The following is a 13774-nucleotide window of genomic DNA, read 5'->3' as shown; positions in this document are numbered from 1 at the left end:
TTTTCTCCACACATTTCCGCACACATGCCGGTCTTTGAAAGACGGCTAAAGTCAACCTCCAGGAGTGTTTACTTTGTCTTTTGTCTGTCCTGTTTCACCCACACTCCCCACTCTCCCGTTTTCTTATCATATAAAATGCTGGCCACTCGCTCCATGTTGAAGACCGTTGCTCAAAGTAACACATCACTACGAAACACAACAATTGATAGCTCTTGACTATGGATTACCGACTATTATTTTGTTATTGTTATTATCTTTAATAGACCCTGCTATTCGCAATGCTATGTTCAAGAATGCCGCCGTGGCACCCGTGGGTGTGAGGTTAGATAGATATTGACGAACATACATCCCCACACAACGATTTCAATTGAAATGCACGAATATTGACGAAAACCACCTTTTACTAAATTGTCTCCCTGCTGATTCATATATAGACACTTTAACGCGTCTCGCCCCTCCATGGAGCAATCGCCCGACGCCGAATCCGAGCTTTTGCGCCAACAGCGCAAATTGCGTCCCGTTTCGCCTCACACTACCATTTACCAACCCCAGATCACTTGGTACTTGTCTGGTATTCACAGATTCACTGGTGTTGGCATGGGTCTGGGTATATATTTTTCGTTTACATTATGTTACATGGAACCAGCGATTTGGATAAAGGAGAATATAGGCGGTAGAGAATACAGTAATGGTAGTAATATATTGATCGATGTTTGCTTAGGCTTCTACGCTGGTGCCCTCGCTTACTTGGGCGCCCCCGCTGTCGGCTACCAATTTGATACTGCTGCCATTATCTCTGCCTGTGGCGCTGCTCCCCTTGCTGTCAAGCTTGCCGCAAAGACCATCTGTGCCACCCCGTTCGTTTTCCACTGCTTGAACGGTGTTAGACATTTGGTAACGATTTTTTTTTGAATTCTGATAAATTTATTATAAGCTTGACATCTGTCGCTCGAATTCAATGGCAACCAAGCAGAACTAATACTGACCAATGTATAGGTCTGGGATGTCACCAAGTTCATCGATATTAAGGATGTATACAGAACTGGCTATGCTGTTATGGGTGGTACTCTTGCTGGCACCTTGTACCTTCTTTCTTTGTAAAAACCAAAAGTTACTACATACACCTCTTATCCGAATAAAACAAAAGCCGCGGTTTGTTCAGCATGTGAAATTTTCTGACGGATCCGTTCAATTCCGATCACTAAGGCAATAACGTTTATGCAATATGGAAATTTGTTAAAGCACAGGCCAGCAACCATGGTAACGCTATATACTCTCTGGATCGGGTTGCTAGGTTAGTTCTAATGGCTTTCGTTGCCATGGACATGGAGGGTCATCATGTTTGCATACATATTGATGAATGTAACCTTTTATCGAGAGAGCGAAATAAGCGCTTAGTCATCGGACCCTGTCCTGGGTAATTTGTGCTACTACGCTTAAAGTTCCTGTCATTAATAATGAAGCCTAGGGCAATGGAGTGGGGTATAGTTTTATCCTATTCAAATCATTAAAGACAGAGTAATTCTCGCATGCACACAAGCGTTAAATCATAGTTTCGCATATCCGTACCTTAAAAAATCACCCGCAGATAAAGATCTCACAAGCAACTATCCAGATCTTATATACGACAAAAAGGCACAGGCTCCTCGGACCTCTTCTTGAAATTAGTCCGTAGGAACTTGTAAATGAATCAATGATTTATCGCTGCTTTATAAATTTATTTTCGGTCAATATTATCCGGCAATATATATGCAATCACACAAACTCTGCGAATAGATACACGTATACCTCATCCAACTTGGACAGTTGCCCTGTTTTCTAAACCAAAGTACCATGTCTACAACATATGACCTCTTCGGTCTACTCTGAGAATGCTTCTATTACCAAAAACACATGTCCTATTAATCTTGAAGCGAAAAATTCACCTGAACTTAGAGAGTATTTGATTAAGGACTTCAAGCTTTTGAAGCGCACGATTTCGACCAAACGATTGACTCTTACAACAGCACATTTTTGCAGGCCAGCTTCCCCCAGATAATTGATTATTGTTGCGGATCACGTTAATGGATATGAATAACTCCTAATTTACTTGAAATTGCTGTCGCTTCGCATACTGAACTAGTTACATGGTTGTTTACGTGAAGACACTAAGACTCACATTCTGTATGTGATTGTTATACACTCATCTTACACTCTTTACACTAGGAACATTTGTTGGGTGCCATAATTTCATTATTGTACTTTATTATATAACACACACATCATATCAGAAAGTGTTTTATGTATACTTATGTACTGAATTATTTTAAAGATGTGTAATTATATAAGAAAATAAAGAATTAGTTATCAATCTTCATAGTCAATACAGTAGCTGAGTATGGCTCAAAGGTATAGCCAAATTGGTTTTGATGTCTAATGTGGAAAGTGTTCTTCTTGGGAGCAATAGTACTGGGGGAGTCGAGCGTGTTTTCATCTGCGGGTTGGCCAGAGATGAAGGTTGCGTTACCGTAATTAATGACCTTGACACCCTTCAAGTTAAAGTTGACAGGTTGAGGCTCTGAATCAAGGTTGATCACCTATACAAATAATAATACTTTAGAGTTAAGTTTCTGTTGCTGTTTTTGTTATCTGTGTTCTCTTTGCTTAATCTTTTCAGCGCACCTTGACGTAAATTTCATTCTTCTCCTTGTTAGATCCAGAAACCCAGTAGAGAGGATCGAAACCGCCTTCGTCAGCATCGACTTGCAGGATGGTATCGGAATCTATTAGAAGATTCATCAGCAACTGTTTTTTGTTTCTGTTTGCTTACTGCTTCTTTGTGTATCGCAAGCATAAATACTATTTGTACTTACGGTGCGTGCTGTACATTTGGAAAACGTGGTAGAATGGAGCAACAACAACGCTCTTGGTATCGAAATGAATCATGTCTGTAAAAGCGAAGAAATATGGCTACTCTTAATATCGACGAACTTGGATTTGGTCACCCTGTACGCACTGCAAATCAATCACTTACCAGGATCCCATTGCTCTTGATCAAGACGCTTCATGGCTGGGGCATAAGCAATCATCTTGACAAAGTCTGAGTTTCGTTCCAAGCCGGTGATGAAGACACCATCAGCGAGAGCGGCCTCAAGATTAGCAGGGCTATTACCACAGCAACCCTCTGTATTGGTGGCAAACTATTATTATGGAGCAAACAAGCATTAGTCAGTCGTTTAGGAGCAGCAGCAAGATAACATTAGAAGTGAGAACTTACCTCTATCAAGGTATATAATAAACAGATAATAGAAGCCGGACAGAAATAATTGATATGATTACTCGTATTGGTTCACATTTTCGAATAGCCACTATATGTCTAAGCAATCTAATTCTTCTCTTTTACATACCTCCAACAAAGATACCAGATCCGTTGCCGCTACGAGCATAGTTATCATAATAGTCAAAGTTGTTGACCATTTCATCAGTGGTAACCTAAAATTGAGTTAAAGGTAGTCGTTTCATGAATTATTTAATATCAATAGCTACAATTCTCTTTATTGTGATATGACAAGGTTAAGACAGAGAATAACTAAAAGATTTACTTACGTAGTAGTGATCATCAATGAGATCCCAGGGACGCGACTCCTGAGCGGCAGTGGAGATGATAGTCTTGTCAGGATACTTTTCGGTGATAGCATCATAGTAAGCCTTGTAACGGTAGTCGTAGGTAGTGCTGAACCAATCTTCATTACCGATTTCAATCATATCAAATTTGAATGGCTCTTCGCGACCATGCTCAGCACGAAGCTTGCCGAAAGGAGTCGAAGTGTCACCCAGAAGGTATTCCAATTCATCCATAGCTTCCTGCACAAAAGGACCAAGTTGGTCTTCAGGGACGCTGTCGCCTTGAAGCGAATAACCAGCATAGACATCAACGATAGGCTCCATGCCCATATCTAAATAAGAGGCCAAATTAGAAGCATGTGATGAGTATGTAAGCTCTTGTTAAACGCCTTCTACTTAATAGAATGATTAAAGAAAATTCGCCAAGTGATCATGGTGACAGCCATACCTTCAGTCTATATAGTTTAAGCAGCATATAAAGCAATTATCAGTAATTATATATCTAAAATTTTAGAGCATGTTTCTGTGCATAAGACATACCATGTACATGTAATCAAGAAGACCTTGACCGTTTGTATTCCAGTAAGTCCAATCGCCCATTCTGCCCTTGCGTTCTTCAAGAGGACCGATGGTCTCGTTCCACTTCCAGCGTGTGTCGATAGTCTGGCCCTCCAAGTTGTTACCACCGGGGAATCTAATTACAGCATTTTTTGTTGTTAGGTACTACACTGAGAGACTAACCATTATGAATTGCAACCAAATTGCATGTAAATCGAATAGGGTAAAACACATTACCTGAAGAACTTGGGCTCCAATGCAGCAAGAGTTTCGGCAATATCCTTACGAAGACCATTTTCGCGATCCTTGTAAGTTTCACCAAACAAAGAAAAGACTTGGAACCAAATAGAGTTGCCAACAGCATCTTCCGAATCGACCGAGATAGCAAAGACATTATCAATAGATGCTTCGTCAACATCTTCAGGCTTCAGGGAAACCTCGAACTTCTGGAAGTCTGAAGTCAAGCCATCCACTTGGGTGGATGCAAGAACACCACCACCGGCCTTTTCGAGAGTAACGTTCAAAGGACCCGAGAAGCCATCGGACTTGGCAAAGAAGGTGGCCTTGTACGATTCGTCGGGCTGGACACGAAGACCCCACCAGCCTTTGTTCAAGAAACCGGCACGACCCGAGTCAAGTGACTTGACATCCAAACGTAAGGAGTTGGTGTTGGCGTTGTTCAAACCAACCTCGTCGTCCAAAGTAATTGATGCTAAGCTGCTACCTTCTTCGATAACGTTCCAGAACTCAAGTTCGGGATCACCGCCAGAGTCGTTGGCCTGGAAGTTCCAGTTGCGAAGCATTTGACCGTAAAGAGCTAATCAATTAATTTATAAAAAAATTGATGATTTAGTACAAATCATGTTTTTTGAAAGAAAAAATGCTTATGTAGTTATTGAGGCAAAAAAGAACTTACCGGAATCACCGCATCTATTGATGTCTTCATACATGAGACCATATAGGATTGGTGAACTTGAGTTACCAGGAACATCATTTCGGATCGTAAGCGACAATGCAGAAGCCTGCTGCAAAAATGTCGAAGAGGCTAATAGCAGGCCAGCTGCAATTGATAGACTGGGAAGGGATAACTATTGTGTGCAAAAGAAAAGGCGACGCGTCTGATGTGTCAGCTTTTGGCCGATTGTAATGGTGATACTCTTGACAATGATGTCAGATGTATGTCTTGAAAGTAGGATAATAAACTGACCTTCATATTTTTTTAACTAATTACAAAAGAACAGCTGAAAAGTCGAATGTAGCTTAGATTGTGAACAGGCAGATGCTTTATATATATGCAAAAGTTTCTCGATGCCACTATTACACGACACGAAGTCCTCAACTTTGTGCAGCAACGTTTGCTTCGCACAAGTTAGAAAGATAAAAAATATCACGAAAATGTTCCCCGCGGTGAACTTTGTTTTTTTTTAACAGCACAGAGAGTTTTCACACAGGCTCACGTAAAAGAGCTCAGAAGCATGTAGGGTAACATATGAGCGAGAGTCAACGATTTTTTGTCACTCGGGGAAAACTAATAGAGACTAGTAGATTGTAAATTTTCATTTTATTTCGACGGCGACAACGACCGTGGGTATTCTCTGGTTGTCGTCGGCCGCTCGACGCATGACATGGATTTACAGGTTAGAAAACGCGGTCTTCTTATTTCTACGATATGTGCACATACCGGATAATATGCACTAAAGGGGTATTACACTAATCGGAAAACTTATTGACGATTGGATGGTCTACATAAAATATTCCCCGCAAAAGAGGGATGGTGGGGCCCCTCTCCTTCCATCCCCAAGGCATTACACAACTTATATTCTGTATGACATCAAGAGAAGAGAGAGTATATATTCCGCACATTGTGGAACAATCGATTCTCGATGTATAATGCAGCATCCCATACATCTGGTCAGTGGTGGGCCCTTCTATATCGGTTTGGCACAGACGGCTGCATTACCAGCTACTAATCTTACTGCCCTGTAACAAATTTTCGATGACATCGCTCTCTTGAACTTGAATCCATGTAAAGGGACAGTATTGCTAAGCGAGCAAATGAATAAACTGGGAGACTTTAATGTCCAAAATAATGCTAAACTTTATTTATTGGTCGACTGATAGACACAGTTGTATAATAGTCGAGGAAACCCCAATTTCGTGCATGGTATGAGCATGTCACAGATGATGGCCCGATTGCCACCCTAACAGCCCGTATTGCAAAACCATTGGTTAATTGTGCGTTCTAAAGAGATGCACTACAGTACATCGTATTTTGCAACTCTTTAATTTTTCATGGTACACACTGTCTATCTTCCAGAGTAGGAGAAAATGTACTTGCGGTGTTGTACGTGTAGATGATGTTTGTAATGTCAAGAGCGAACGAGCTGTCATTCGTGTTATCATACTACAGACAACAGGTTCTCACCAATATGTTGATGTGCCTTCTCTCCTTCGTATTTTCTCCGTAGTATTACCATATTCGATTTTATCGAACGTATGATCCACCTGTATATGTCGTACATATGGACAACAGCTATAGCTATTTTCCGATATATGAATCTATATGCAGCATATATCATTTTTCTCCAAAGCCTTGAATATTGATGATAAATAATATAATATTTTATCGATAGTTCCTCATTTACATATATTTGCATTATTTCAAAAACAGAGCCTTAAGCTTCGATAAATTTAGCTTAGTCAAACTTCATACAGAAATATTCATTTTATGCTTATTATTATACTTCGTCTGTGAAATTCAATAATGGGTGCATTGACAACATTGAAAAGTGTTATAAAATCTTCAAATAGCAGTAGTGTAGTAAAAGCCCCCCTTTTTTCTCGAAGGAAAATTGATCGTCTGGTGTAACCGTATTACTTTTTGCAATTGAAAGAAAGTTTCGGAAGAAAGTGGATGGATTTCCATGCATGGACAGTAGTAACCATTTCACAAAGAAATATCATCTCTAACATGTATTATGTAAATAGAGTGACGAATCACATAACGTCATTATTGCTTATGCAGAACGTAGCCGGCGACGCGGCGGAGAAAAGAACAGAAGTTACGGCAGATTAACGGCATCCTCCTTTTCAAAAGTAATTGTTCCTCTTTTTGCTAAAACATCTTTGAGCGATATATACTACAATGTCATCCATCATTACTTCTCTTAAACATATGAAATCATCGTTTACATCAATTAGCCATTTGGTATTGTCACATCAGTTCTCGTTAATGAGATATCGTATGCGTAAAAAGTAAGAACTGTGGGATACTGATAACAAGAGGAGAGGTAGGCTACAACTACTACATAATCGCTACAATTGTGAGAGAGTGTTATTACAAGTTTTACAGGAAGTCGGCAGATCCATAATAAATGGTTGTTTTCTTCATTGTTTGCTACTGCCGGCAGCACCATTGCTGCTACTACCACTAGCGCCATTTGTGCTTTGAACAACCAAAGGCTTTGTTACTGGTGGCTCTTTGTCAAATTTTGCCAGATATGCAGCATGTTTTATTTCATCAAGGGCCTAATGGTTTTACAGTGTTATTAAGCTTCATCGTTATTTACAGCGCTCGCTACAATATCTTCTAATCATATTGCCCCGCCAATTACTTACCTTGTTGGCAATATAATTCTCACATATAAAGCACCACACGGATAGATCACTGTAGCTCAAACATACTGCATGATCCGCGGTAGTCTCAAAATGTTCAAGCATGTGTCCTTGTCGATATCTTGAACAGCGTACAGTATTACACGTCAGGCACTGCCAGTTCTCCTGAGGTTCGTTGCAAACCTCACATGCCGTGTTGATGAAGACTTCGGCTGTAATTGACGCAGGAATATGAGGACATGTCGTAATGGGCTCAACTGCAAATCCTGCATTATTGCAATAGCACTGTTCTTGAGCAAATTCAGCGTTGTCCATTTGTCAAGTTGATCTGGTAGCTGCGAATAGAGTCAAAGGAACGAGCGTCGTAATGAGAGCTGGGATTTGATTTCATTTTTACACTTGATAAAATCTCAGCTCAAGCAGGCAGCTGGCTATGTGCAAACACCGTGTTTCTCTTGGACTTTGTATAATACAACCAACATAAAACGGGGCGAACACAATGCAACCGCTACAATACTTACGCGAATATACCTGCAACAACAAACCAGTAACACTTAAAGATGCAGACGGAAAAGTCGTAACCAATATTGCTGATGCCGTCACCGTATCATTCGACGACCAATCGTTTCCTCGAGAGACAGCAACTAATTTTCGCAAAAGCGGTTCGACGGATACCTATACACTCGACACCTTGATCTTTCTCGTCCAAAACTCACATCTTGACAACAGTGCTTATTTCAAAGAATGCCGGTCGCGAAATATCGAGCATGTATCCATCATTGACAAGAAGAAAGTGATGGATTATTTGACAGGCAAAGTTGAGACACAACCCAACATAGTGGCCGACAAGGAATCAACAGTTGATCAAGGTGTTATTGGTAATCTACACTTTGATCTTTTCGATTGTGAAATAGCGTGCTAGCTGCTGCAGGGCATTGAAATTGTTAACCAATACCATTGCATGTGGCTTCACTGAATAGGTAAACGACCGCGTGAAGAAGGCGCTGACGCATTAAAATCGACAAGTGTTTCGGCAGTAAGCGAAGCCAAAGGCAAAGAGAGTGCTGACCGAGAAGCAGTGAAGAAAAAGGTCAAGATTTTTGATGTCAAAACAGAAGAAACTGTGAAAAAAATTCGAACAAGAGAGGTACCGAGTCAAACACGTACAACTGTCATGCGTGGAACCAAGGTGAGGAAACGAAAATTGCGTATATGGAGAGAGTAATTCCAGATAATCCCTTTCATACATGTATTAATTTCCTAAAAATCAAGGATTTTACGTACGTGATAAGTATGGTACAAAGTGTCATGTACGGAAAAGATGGCCGTCTAAACACAGGACAGTCAAAATCAAGTATGTAATGGGTGAAGGGGACATTGCTTTGGTTTCCTTATTTCTAGGTTGTTAACAGCTTCCCTATATCTATGATGATTTTCACTTAGCAAACAAAGCAAAGTTATCCAGCAAAGGTGTGTACTTCATATTCATTTACATTCTGTTCTTTCCTAATAGCTATTGACTATTTACATTTACCTATAATATAGACAAAATCCCACTTATTATTGTACCTGCTGCACCCACTGCCAAATTTACCCTCTTTAACATAAAACAGTTCCTTGAGGATTCAAAGTAAGTTATAATTTAATTTCCTTTCATAAAACAGAAAAGCTTACTGTGCGAGTGTACTAACTGGTCATGAATTTGTTACTACTAGCTTTGTCGATGCACAGCAATTACGTGCTCAAGGTATGAAAAAGCCGGATCGTGTTACTGTGGAGCGACGGAGACGAGACGGGCAGTTGGCCGTTTATCACATTGTCGATTCGGTATCCAACTTTAAACAGTCAGACTGGTAAGGAAATGGTCTGTTACCAAGTAAAGCTGGCCGTGTGCAATTCAGAAACAATAAGAGGCTGACGTTGTATATAAAAAAAGGGATCGCGTGTGTTGCGTTTTCACCGGTGGCCAGGCATGGCAATTTAAAGGTTGGAAGTACGAGAAACCGGTGGACTTGTTTTCCCATGGTAAGAGTTGGTGATGAGTCAAAAAGTGGATATCAGAACGTTATACTGAGGCCTTCCTCTTGCTTTAAAAAAGTAAAAGGAGTATATCCAAAATGGAGCGACGAAAAAGTAACAGGACCAGTGGCAGATTGGGCTGTCACTCCACTTAATGTAAGCTCCAAACTTTTTGTCTTATGCGTGCGTGCCATATCAATTGATATGTTCTCTTTTAAATGTTTGCTTTGATTTTTTACATCACACAGATTCACCGACATCAGCGACATCAAGATAAAGCATGTGTGTCACAGTTTTGGGATACTCTAGACAAATATAACCATGCCAATAAGAGCTTCTTGAACTACTAAAACAAACCATACATACACAGTAATAAATCCATTCTCGAAAAGAGAATTTCTATGATTTTGAGTATTACCAGCGACACATCTTTGTCCATGCTAAACCACTAGTGAGTGAGTAGGAATAAGCTAATTGTAAGTTCCGAATCATTGCCTTTATGAGTTTCTGTGGGAACCGTATTCCATGACTCCAACATGAAATAAAAGGTCGTCGTGGTCACGGATTCCTGCCAGATTGTTATTGTATATATACATATATATATATGACAACGGCATTAGGTTCAACCAATCAAATGTGTAAAGCATAGGTAAAGGAGCTCGGCGGCTGCTACGTCTTTTGCTCTCATTACTGCATTGCTAAAACGACTGAACGAAAACATACAAATCTTAGTACTTAATCTTGTTTAGTCCCCATATCAGCTTGTCATACTCACTTACAGATTGTTTTCTTTCACGTAGTTTCGCATAATGTCTTAACCTGCTAAGCTAAGTATAACATATTTCTCATTGTTTTCATTTCAGGTCCTATTCCTGATTCGCTAAAAGCAACAAATTAAAGGCCTGCGTACTCCGCTGTAAAGTCGTGCTACCACCACACGTTAAAAATAGTAATCCACTTTTTTTGTGTCCAGAATTTACGCTCTTTCGTTCTTTTTTTACGCTCCTTTCTCCTTCCTTGCAACCTTCTTCCCTTCCTTTCAAACTATAAACACGCATAATGAAGTTGTTGCCAAGTAACCCAAATAGCACGGGTTACAAGGTGACTGCTGCCGTTCTCCTCTTCCTTTCCGCTACCTCATCCCCCGCATTCGCTGCAGCAAAGGCTAAAGATGATCCTTGTGCTGCCATTGCTAAAAAAACCACTGCCAGTTTTAGCGAAGCAAAAGCATGTCTTGAACATTTTTCATTTGACCAAGACACTGCTGACCAAACCCTCGAAACCATTCGAAGCGTCACCAATGAACTTTACGTATTCAATGTAAATTGTTTTCTCATTCCGTTCCTGGGATAAAAAGAAGAGAGAAAACCAGCTTTTCGTTTTTCGTTGACACGACGTTATAATTATTATTTAGGAAATCGCTGCCTCACCACCTGACATTGAAGGACTGGCTATTGTGCCTGTAAATATATCCCATGGTCTTGACGTGATCCAGAATCAGAAATGGGGATCTGATCGAGCGTTCCAAGATGCTGTTGCATTACTGCTCGACAAAGTTCAAGATGCTCACTTGGTAAATTAACAAAACTAGCTCCTCTTTTTGTTTCTTGTAAAGGTACACGGTTAAAGTAAAGAATTGTTATACTAACGGCTCGTGGTTATAGGTTTACGCTCCATTCTGCTACCGTCAGTTCATTTTTTGGCAACCTATCCAGCTCAACTCGCTCATTCGCAACCGTCGTCTCGTCGTAAATGTCGCATATGTCAAAGACGATATCTGGCCTGAAGCTAAAAAATCGTGGGTCGGCTGTGAAGTGACACATATTGATGATCGTGAAGCTATCGACATGGTCGTCGACTATGCCGTCAACAACAACGGTGAAAGCAAAGACGTCAACACATGCTACAACAACATCATGAACACCAAAAGCTATTTCCATGGCTGGGACGATGGTGCTGACGATCTGGGCTACCATCGTTTCTTGCCTGCTCAAGAAATTCACGCATACAAGCTCCGATGCCTTAAGAAGGGCACCAAGCCGACTGACGAGGACTACGACGAGCCCTTCACTGTCAAGGTGCCCTGGGTAGCCGAGGTACCGCAAGGTTTCAGCGACGCAGACTCGTACTGGCAAAGCTACTGCCAATCTTCCTATGCTTCATCATCACCCTTTGGCAAGCGTAACGCTGCCTGGACCGAAGGCACATCGGACGAGCTGAAGCGCATCCACGAAGGTCAAGCATTTGATCTTGCCCCTACGGGCAACAGCAACGACGCCGGCACGAGTGCCGATGGACGCTACATGAAGTTTATAGAGTTGGACGAAAAGGTCGGTGTGATCGACATCCAGAGTTTCTCAGTTGACATGCAGGACCGCGCCGAATTTGCCGCCAACTTCACAGCAGGTCTTGAAAAGTTCGAAAAGAACGGCATTGAAAAGATCATCCTCGACCTTTCGCAAAACGGTGGTGGCGACGCCTGTGCTGGTGAATACATTATCAACTCGTTCTTCAACTCGACGCCCGACTACATGTCCGATGTCAAATACTCGCCGTTTCTGGAGCGTGTCATTGAAAAAGCCTACGATGAACAGTCGACCAAGTGGTACGATTATCGCTCGGAAAGCCATCCCAGTCAGGCCAGCCCCGACTGGTACACTGAAACCGTCACTTACAAGCGTGGTGGCCAGGATGTCAAGTTCTCGCAACCCATCACGTTGAGCTGTGACAGTTGGGATGCTGGTGTGCAGAAGCAGTACCAAAACACTAGATGGAAGGGTTCCGATTTGCTCATCCTGTCAGATGGTCGATGTGGCTCGACGTGCGCTATCGTTGCTTCGCGCTTGCGCCTTTCCCACAAGGTGCCTGCCTTGGGCTTTGGCGGCATCCGCGGTAACCGCATGCAATACGCCTCGTTCCCTGGTGGTGAGAGCGAGCGTCTTTCCGGCTTCTTGATGGACTTGCAGAGCCTTGGTTTGGAAAACGATCCTGATGCACCTTCTCCGTTCCCTGAACGTGCTGATATGGGCTGGACTTTCCGAGAAGTGTATCGTCCCATCGAAAACAAAAAGAGCATGGGAGATGAGCGCCATTTGCTCGAGTACAGCGCCAACTTTGCTGACTGTAGACTTTACTTTGATGACGACAACGCAGACGATGTCCAGGTCCTGTGGAAACAAGTCGCAAAGATCGTTCTTGACGGCGAATGTCCTCTTTTGGCCGACAGCCAATAAAATGGAGACAATAGTAGCAGCTTCTTTTAGATATCATTTCTATTTGTGTATTAATGTTCCCTCTTCTCTTGTCGTTCTCCGTCATTCTCCTCCTTCCTCCCTTCCCAAGCAAATCAAACCATTTCTTGTACTTCTTTTGTCGTTTCTTACTTCCTTTATCCCTTATCATACCCACACAAGCACCCTGCCAGATTCAGAAATACTTTAAAAAGAATAATTCGCGATGAATCAGAAGAGAGAAATTCTTGTGCTTTATGTTTGATGTTTGATGTTATGTCTGGATGTGGCACTACGGCTGCTGTTAGACGTCGGGCGACATTGACGTTACTATGGGGTACCATTACGGCTCACGTCCTTTACAGGTGAAAGAGACTCCTCTTTCAAAGCCGACGATGTCAATGGCAATAATGACAATTCCTTCTTCCCAACTAATGACGTAGCTGAACCATCACCGGTAGTAGCAGCGCGGCGTGGGGGCGACAACGATCTACTACGGTTTCTCTTCTCGCCATGACGACGGCTGGAGCCACGATCTCTGCGTGGCGGCGAAGGTGACAAAGACTGTCGTCGGCGAGAAACAGACCGGCTTGGGCTACGTACGGTGACTGGAGATCGGTGACGATGTCCAGATCCACGACGAGAAGAGCTTGATCTACGTCTTGATTCATGGCGAGGCGGTCGATCGTGACGATGATGATGATGATGATGACGATGAGGTGGTGGCGACGGTGACCGATATCTCGATG

At 42.0% G+C, this 13774-nt stretch overlaps 5 protein-coding genes across 5 annotated transcripts; 3 read left to right on the top strand and 2 right to left on the bottom strand.

The window, feature by feature from the left end:
- Positions 1 to 135: 135 nt before the first annotated feature.
- On the top strand, positions 136 to 1101 carry BDB00DRAFT_754328 (uncharacterized protein; the record flags this gene model as incomplete). The annotated part of the gene is made up of 5 exons (XM_053118753.1): positions 136 to 175; positions 264 to 321; positions 435 to 607; positions 722 to 894; positions 997 to 1101. The coding sequence occupies 5 exons, from the start codon at positions 136 to 138 to the stop codon at positions 1099 to 1101; spliced, it is 549 nt and encodes a 182-aa protein (XP_052985059.1).
- Positions 1102 to 2339: 1238 nt separating this feature from the next.
- On the bottom strand, positions 2340 to 5374 carry BDB00DRAFT_783889 (glycoside hydrolase superfamily; the record flags this gene model as incomplete). Its single annotated transcript, XM_053120420.1, has 12 exons — positions 2340 to 2576; positions 2662 to 2762; positions 2853 to 2927; positions 3014 to 3179; positions 3257 to 3258; positions 3387 to 3471; positions 3586 to 3935; positions 4052 to 4058; positions 4144 to 4297; positions 4399 to 4978; positions 5078 to 5249; positions 5369 to 5374. The coding sequence occupies 12 exons, from the start codon at positions 5372 to 5374 to the stop codon at positions 2340 to 2342; spliced, it is 1935 nt and encodes a 644-aa protein (XP_052985058.1).
- Positions 5375 to 7266: 1892 nt separating this feature from the next.
- On the bottom strand, positions 7267 to 8226 carry BDB00DRAFT_799526 (uncharacterized protein). Its single transcript, XM_053121699.1, has 2 exons — positions 7780 to 8226; positions 7267 to 7689 (listed from the first exon to the last, which is right to left on the bottom strand). Exons 1-2 carry the CDS (start codon positions 8089 to 8091, stop codon positions 7549 to 7551), a joined length of 453 nt encoding a protein of 150 aa, XP_052985057.1. The 5' UTR covers positions 8092 to 8226; the 3' UTR covers positions 7267 to 7548.
- Positions 8213 to 10176, top strand: BDB00DRAFT_799522 (RNA pol II accessory factor, Cdc73 family-domain-containing protein). The gene is made up of 9 exons (XM_053121698.1): positions 8213 to 8654; positions 8757 to 8965; positions 9049 to 9130; positions 9220 to 9246; positions 9322 to 9406; positions 9492 to 9629; positions 9713 to 9801; positions 9875 to 9951; positions 10044 to 10176. Exons 1-9 carry the CDS (start codon positions 8276 to 8278, stop codon positions 10143 to 10145), a joined length of 1188 nt encoding a protein of 395 aa, XP_052985056.1. The 5' UTR covers positions 8213 to 8275; the 3' UTR covers positions 10146 to 10176.
- Positions 10177 to 10718: 542 nt separating this feature from the next.
- On the top strand, positions 10719 to 13268 carry BDB00DRAFT_950001 (uncharacterized protein). The gene is made up of 3 exons (XM_053129571.1): positions 10719 to 11115; positions 11210 to 11368; positions 11460 to 13268. The coding sequence occupies exons 1-3, from the start codon at positions 10855 to 10857 to the stop codon at positions 13026 to 13028; spliced, it is 1989 nt and encodes a 662-aa protein (XP_052985055.1). The 5' UTR covers positions 10719 to 10854; the 3' UTR covers positions 13029 to 13268.
- The last annotated feature ends 506 nt before the right edge of the window (positions 13269 to 13774 follow it).

This window comes from Zychaea mexicana (genome assembly GCF_025766255.1).
Source record: "Zychaea mexicana strain RSA 1403 chromosome Unknown BDB00scaffold_4, whole genome shotgun sequence".
Lineage (NCBI taxonomy): Eukaryota > Fungi > Mucoromycota > Mucoromycetes > Mucorales > Lichtheimiaceae > Zychaea > Zychaea mexicana.
Note: the sequence above shows the minus strand (reverse complement) of the source record. Positions and strands in the feature narration are given on the sequence as shown.

Excerpts from the sequence above, each read along its gene's own strand:
- BDB00DRAFT_799526 (XM_053121699.1), bottom strand. The coding sequence starts at position 8,091 with ATGGACAACGCTGAATTTGCTCAAGAACAGTGCTATTGCAATAATGCA. Across the intron at positions 7,690-7,779 it reads AGAATTATATTGCCAACAAG|GCCCTTGATGAAATAAAACA; the intron begins GTAAGTAATTGG and ends TAAAACCATTAG.
- BDB00DRAFT_799522 (XM_053121698.1), top strand. The coding sequence starts at position 8,276 with ATGCAACCGCTACAATACTTACGCGAATATACCTGCAACAACAAACCA. Across the intron at positions 9,802-9,874 it reads GGTGGACTTGTTTTCCCATG|TAAAAGGAGTATATCCAAAA; the intron begins GTAAGAGTTGGT and ends GCTTTAAAAAAG. Across the intron at positions 9,952-10,043 it reads GGGCTGTCACTCCACTTAAT|ATTCACCGACATCAGCGACA; the intron begins GTAAGCTCCAAA and ends TACATCACACAG.
- BDB00DRAFT_950001 (XM_053129571.1), top strand. The coding sequence starts at position 10,855 with ATGAAGTTGTTGCCAAGTAACCCAAATAGCACGGGTTACAAGGTGACT. Across the intron at positions 11,116-11,209 it reads ATGAACTTTACGTATTCAAT|GAAATCGCTGCCTCACCACC; the intron begins GTAAATTGTTTT and ends ATTATTATTTAG. Across the intron at positions 11,369-11,459 it reads AAGTTCAAGATGCTCACTTG|GTTTACGCTCCATTCTGCTA; the intron begins GTAAATTAACAA and ends TCGTGGTTATAG.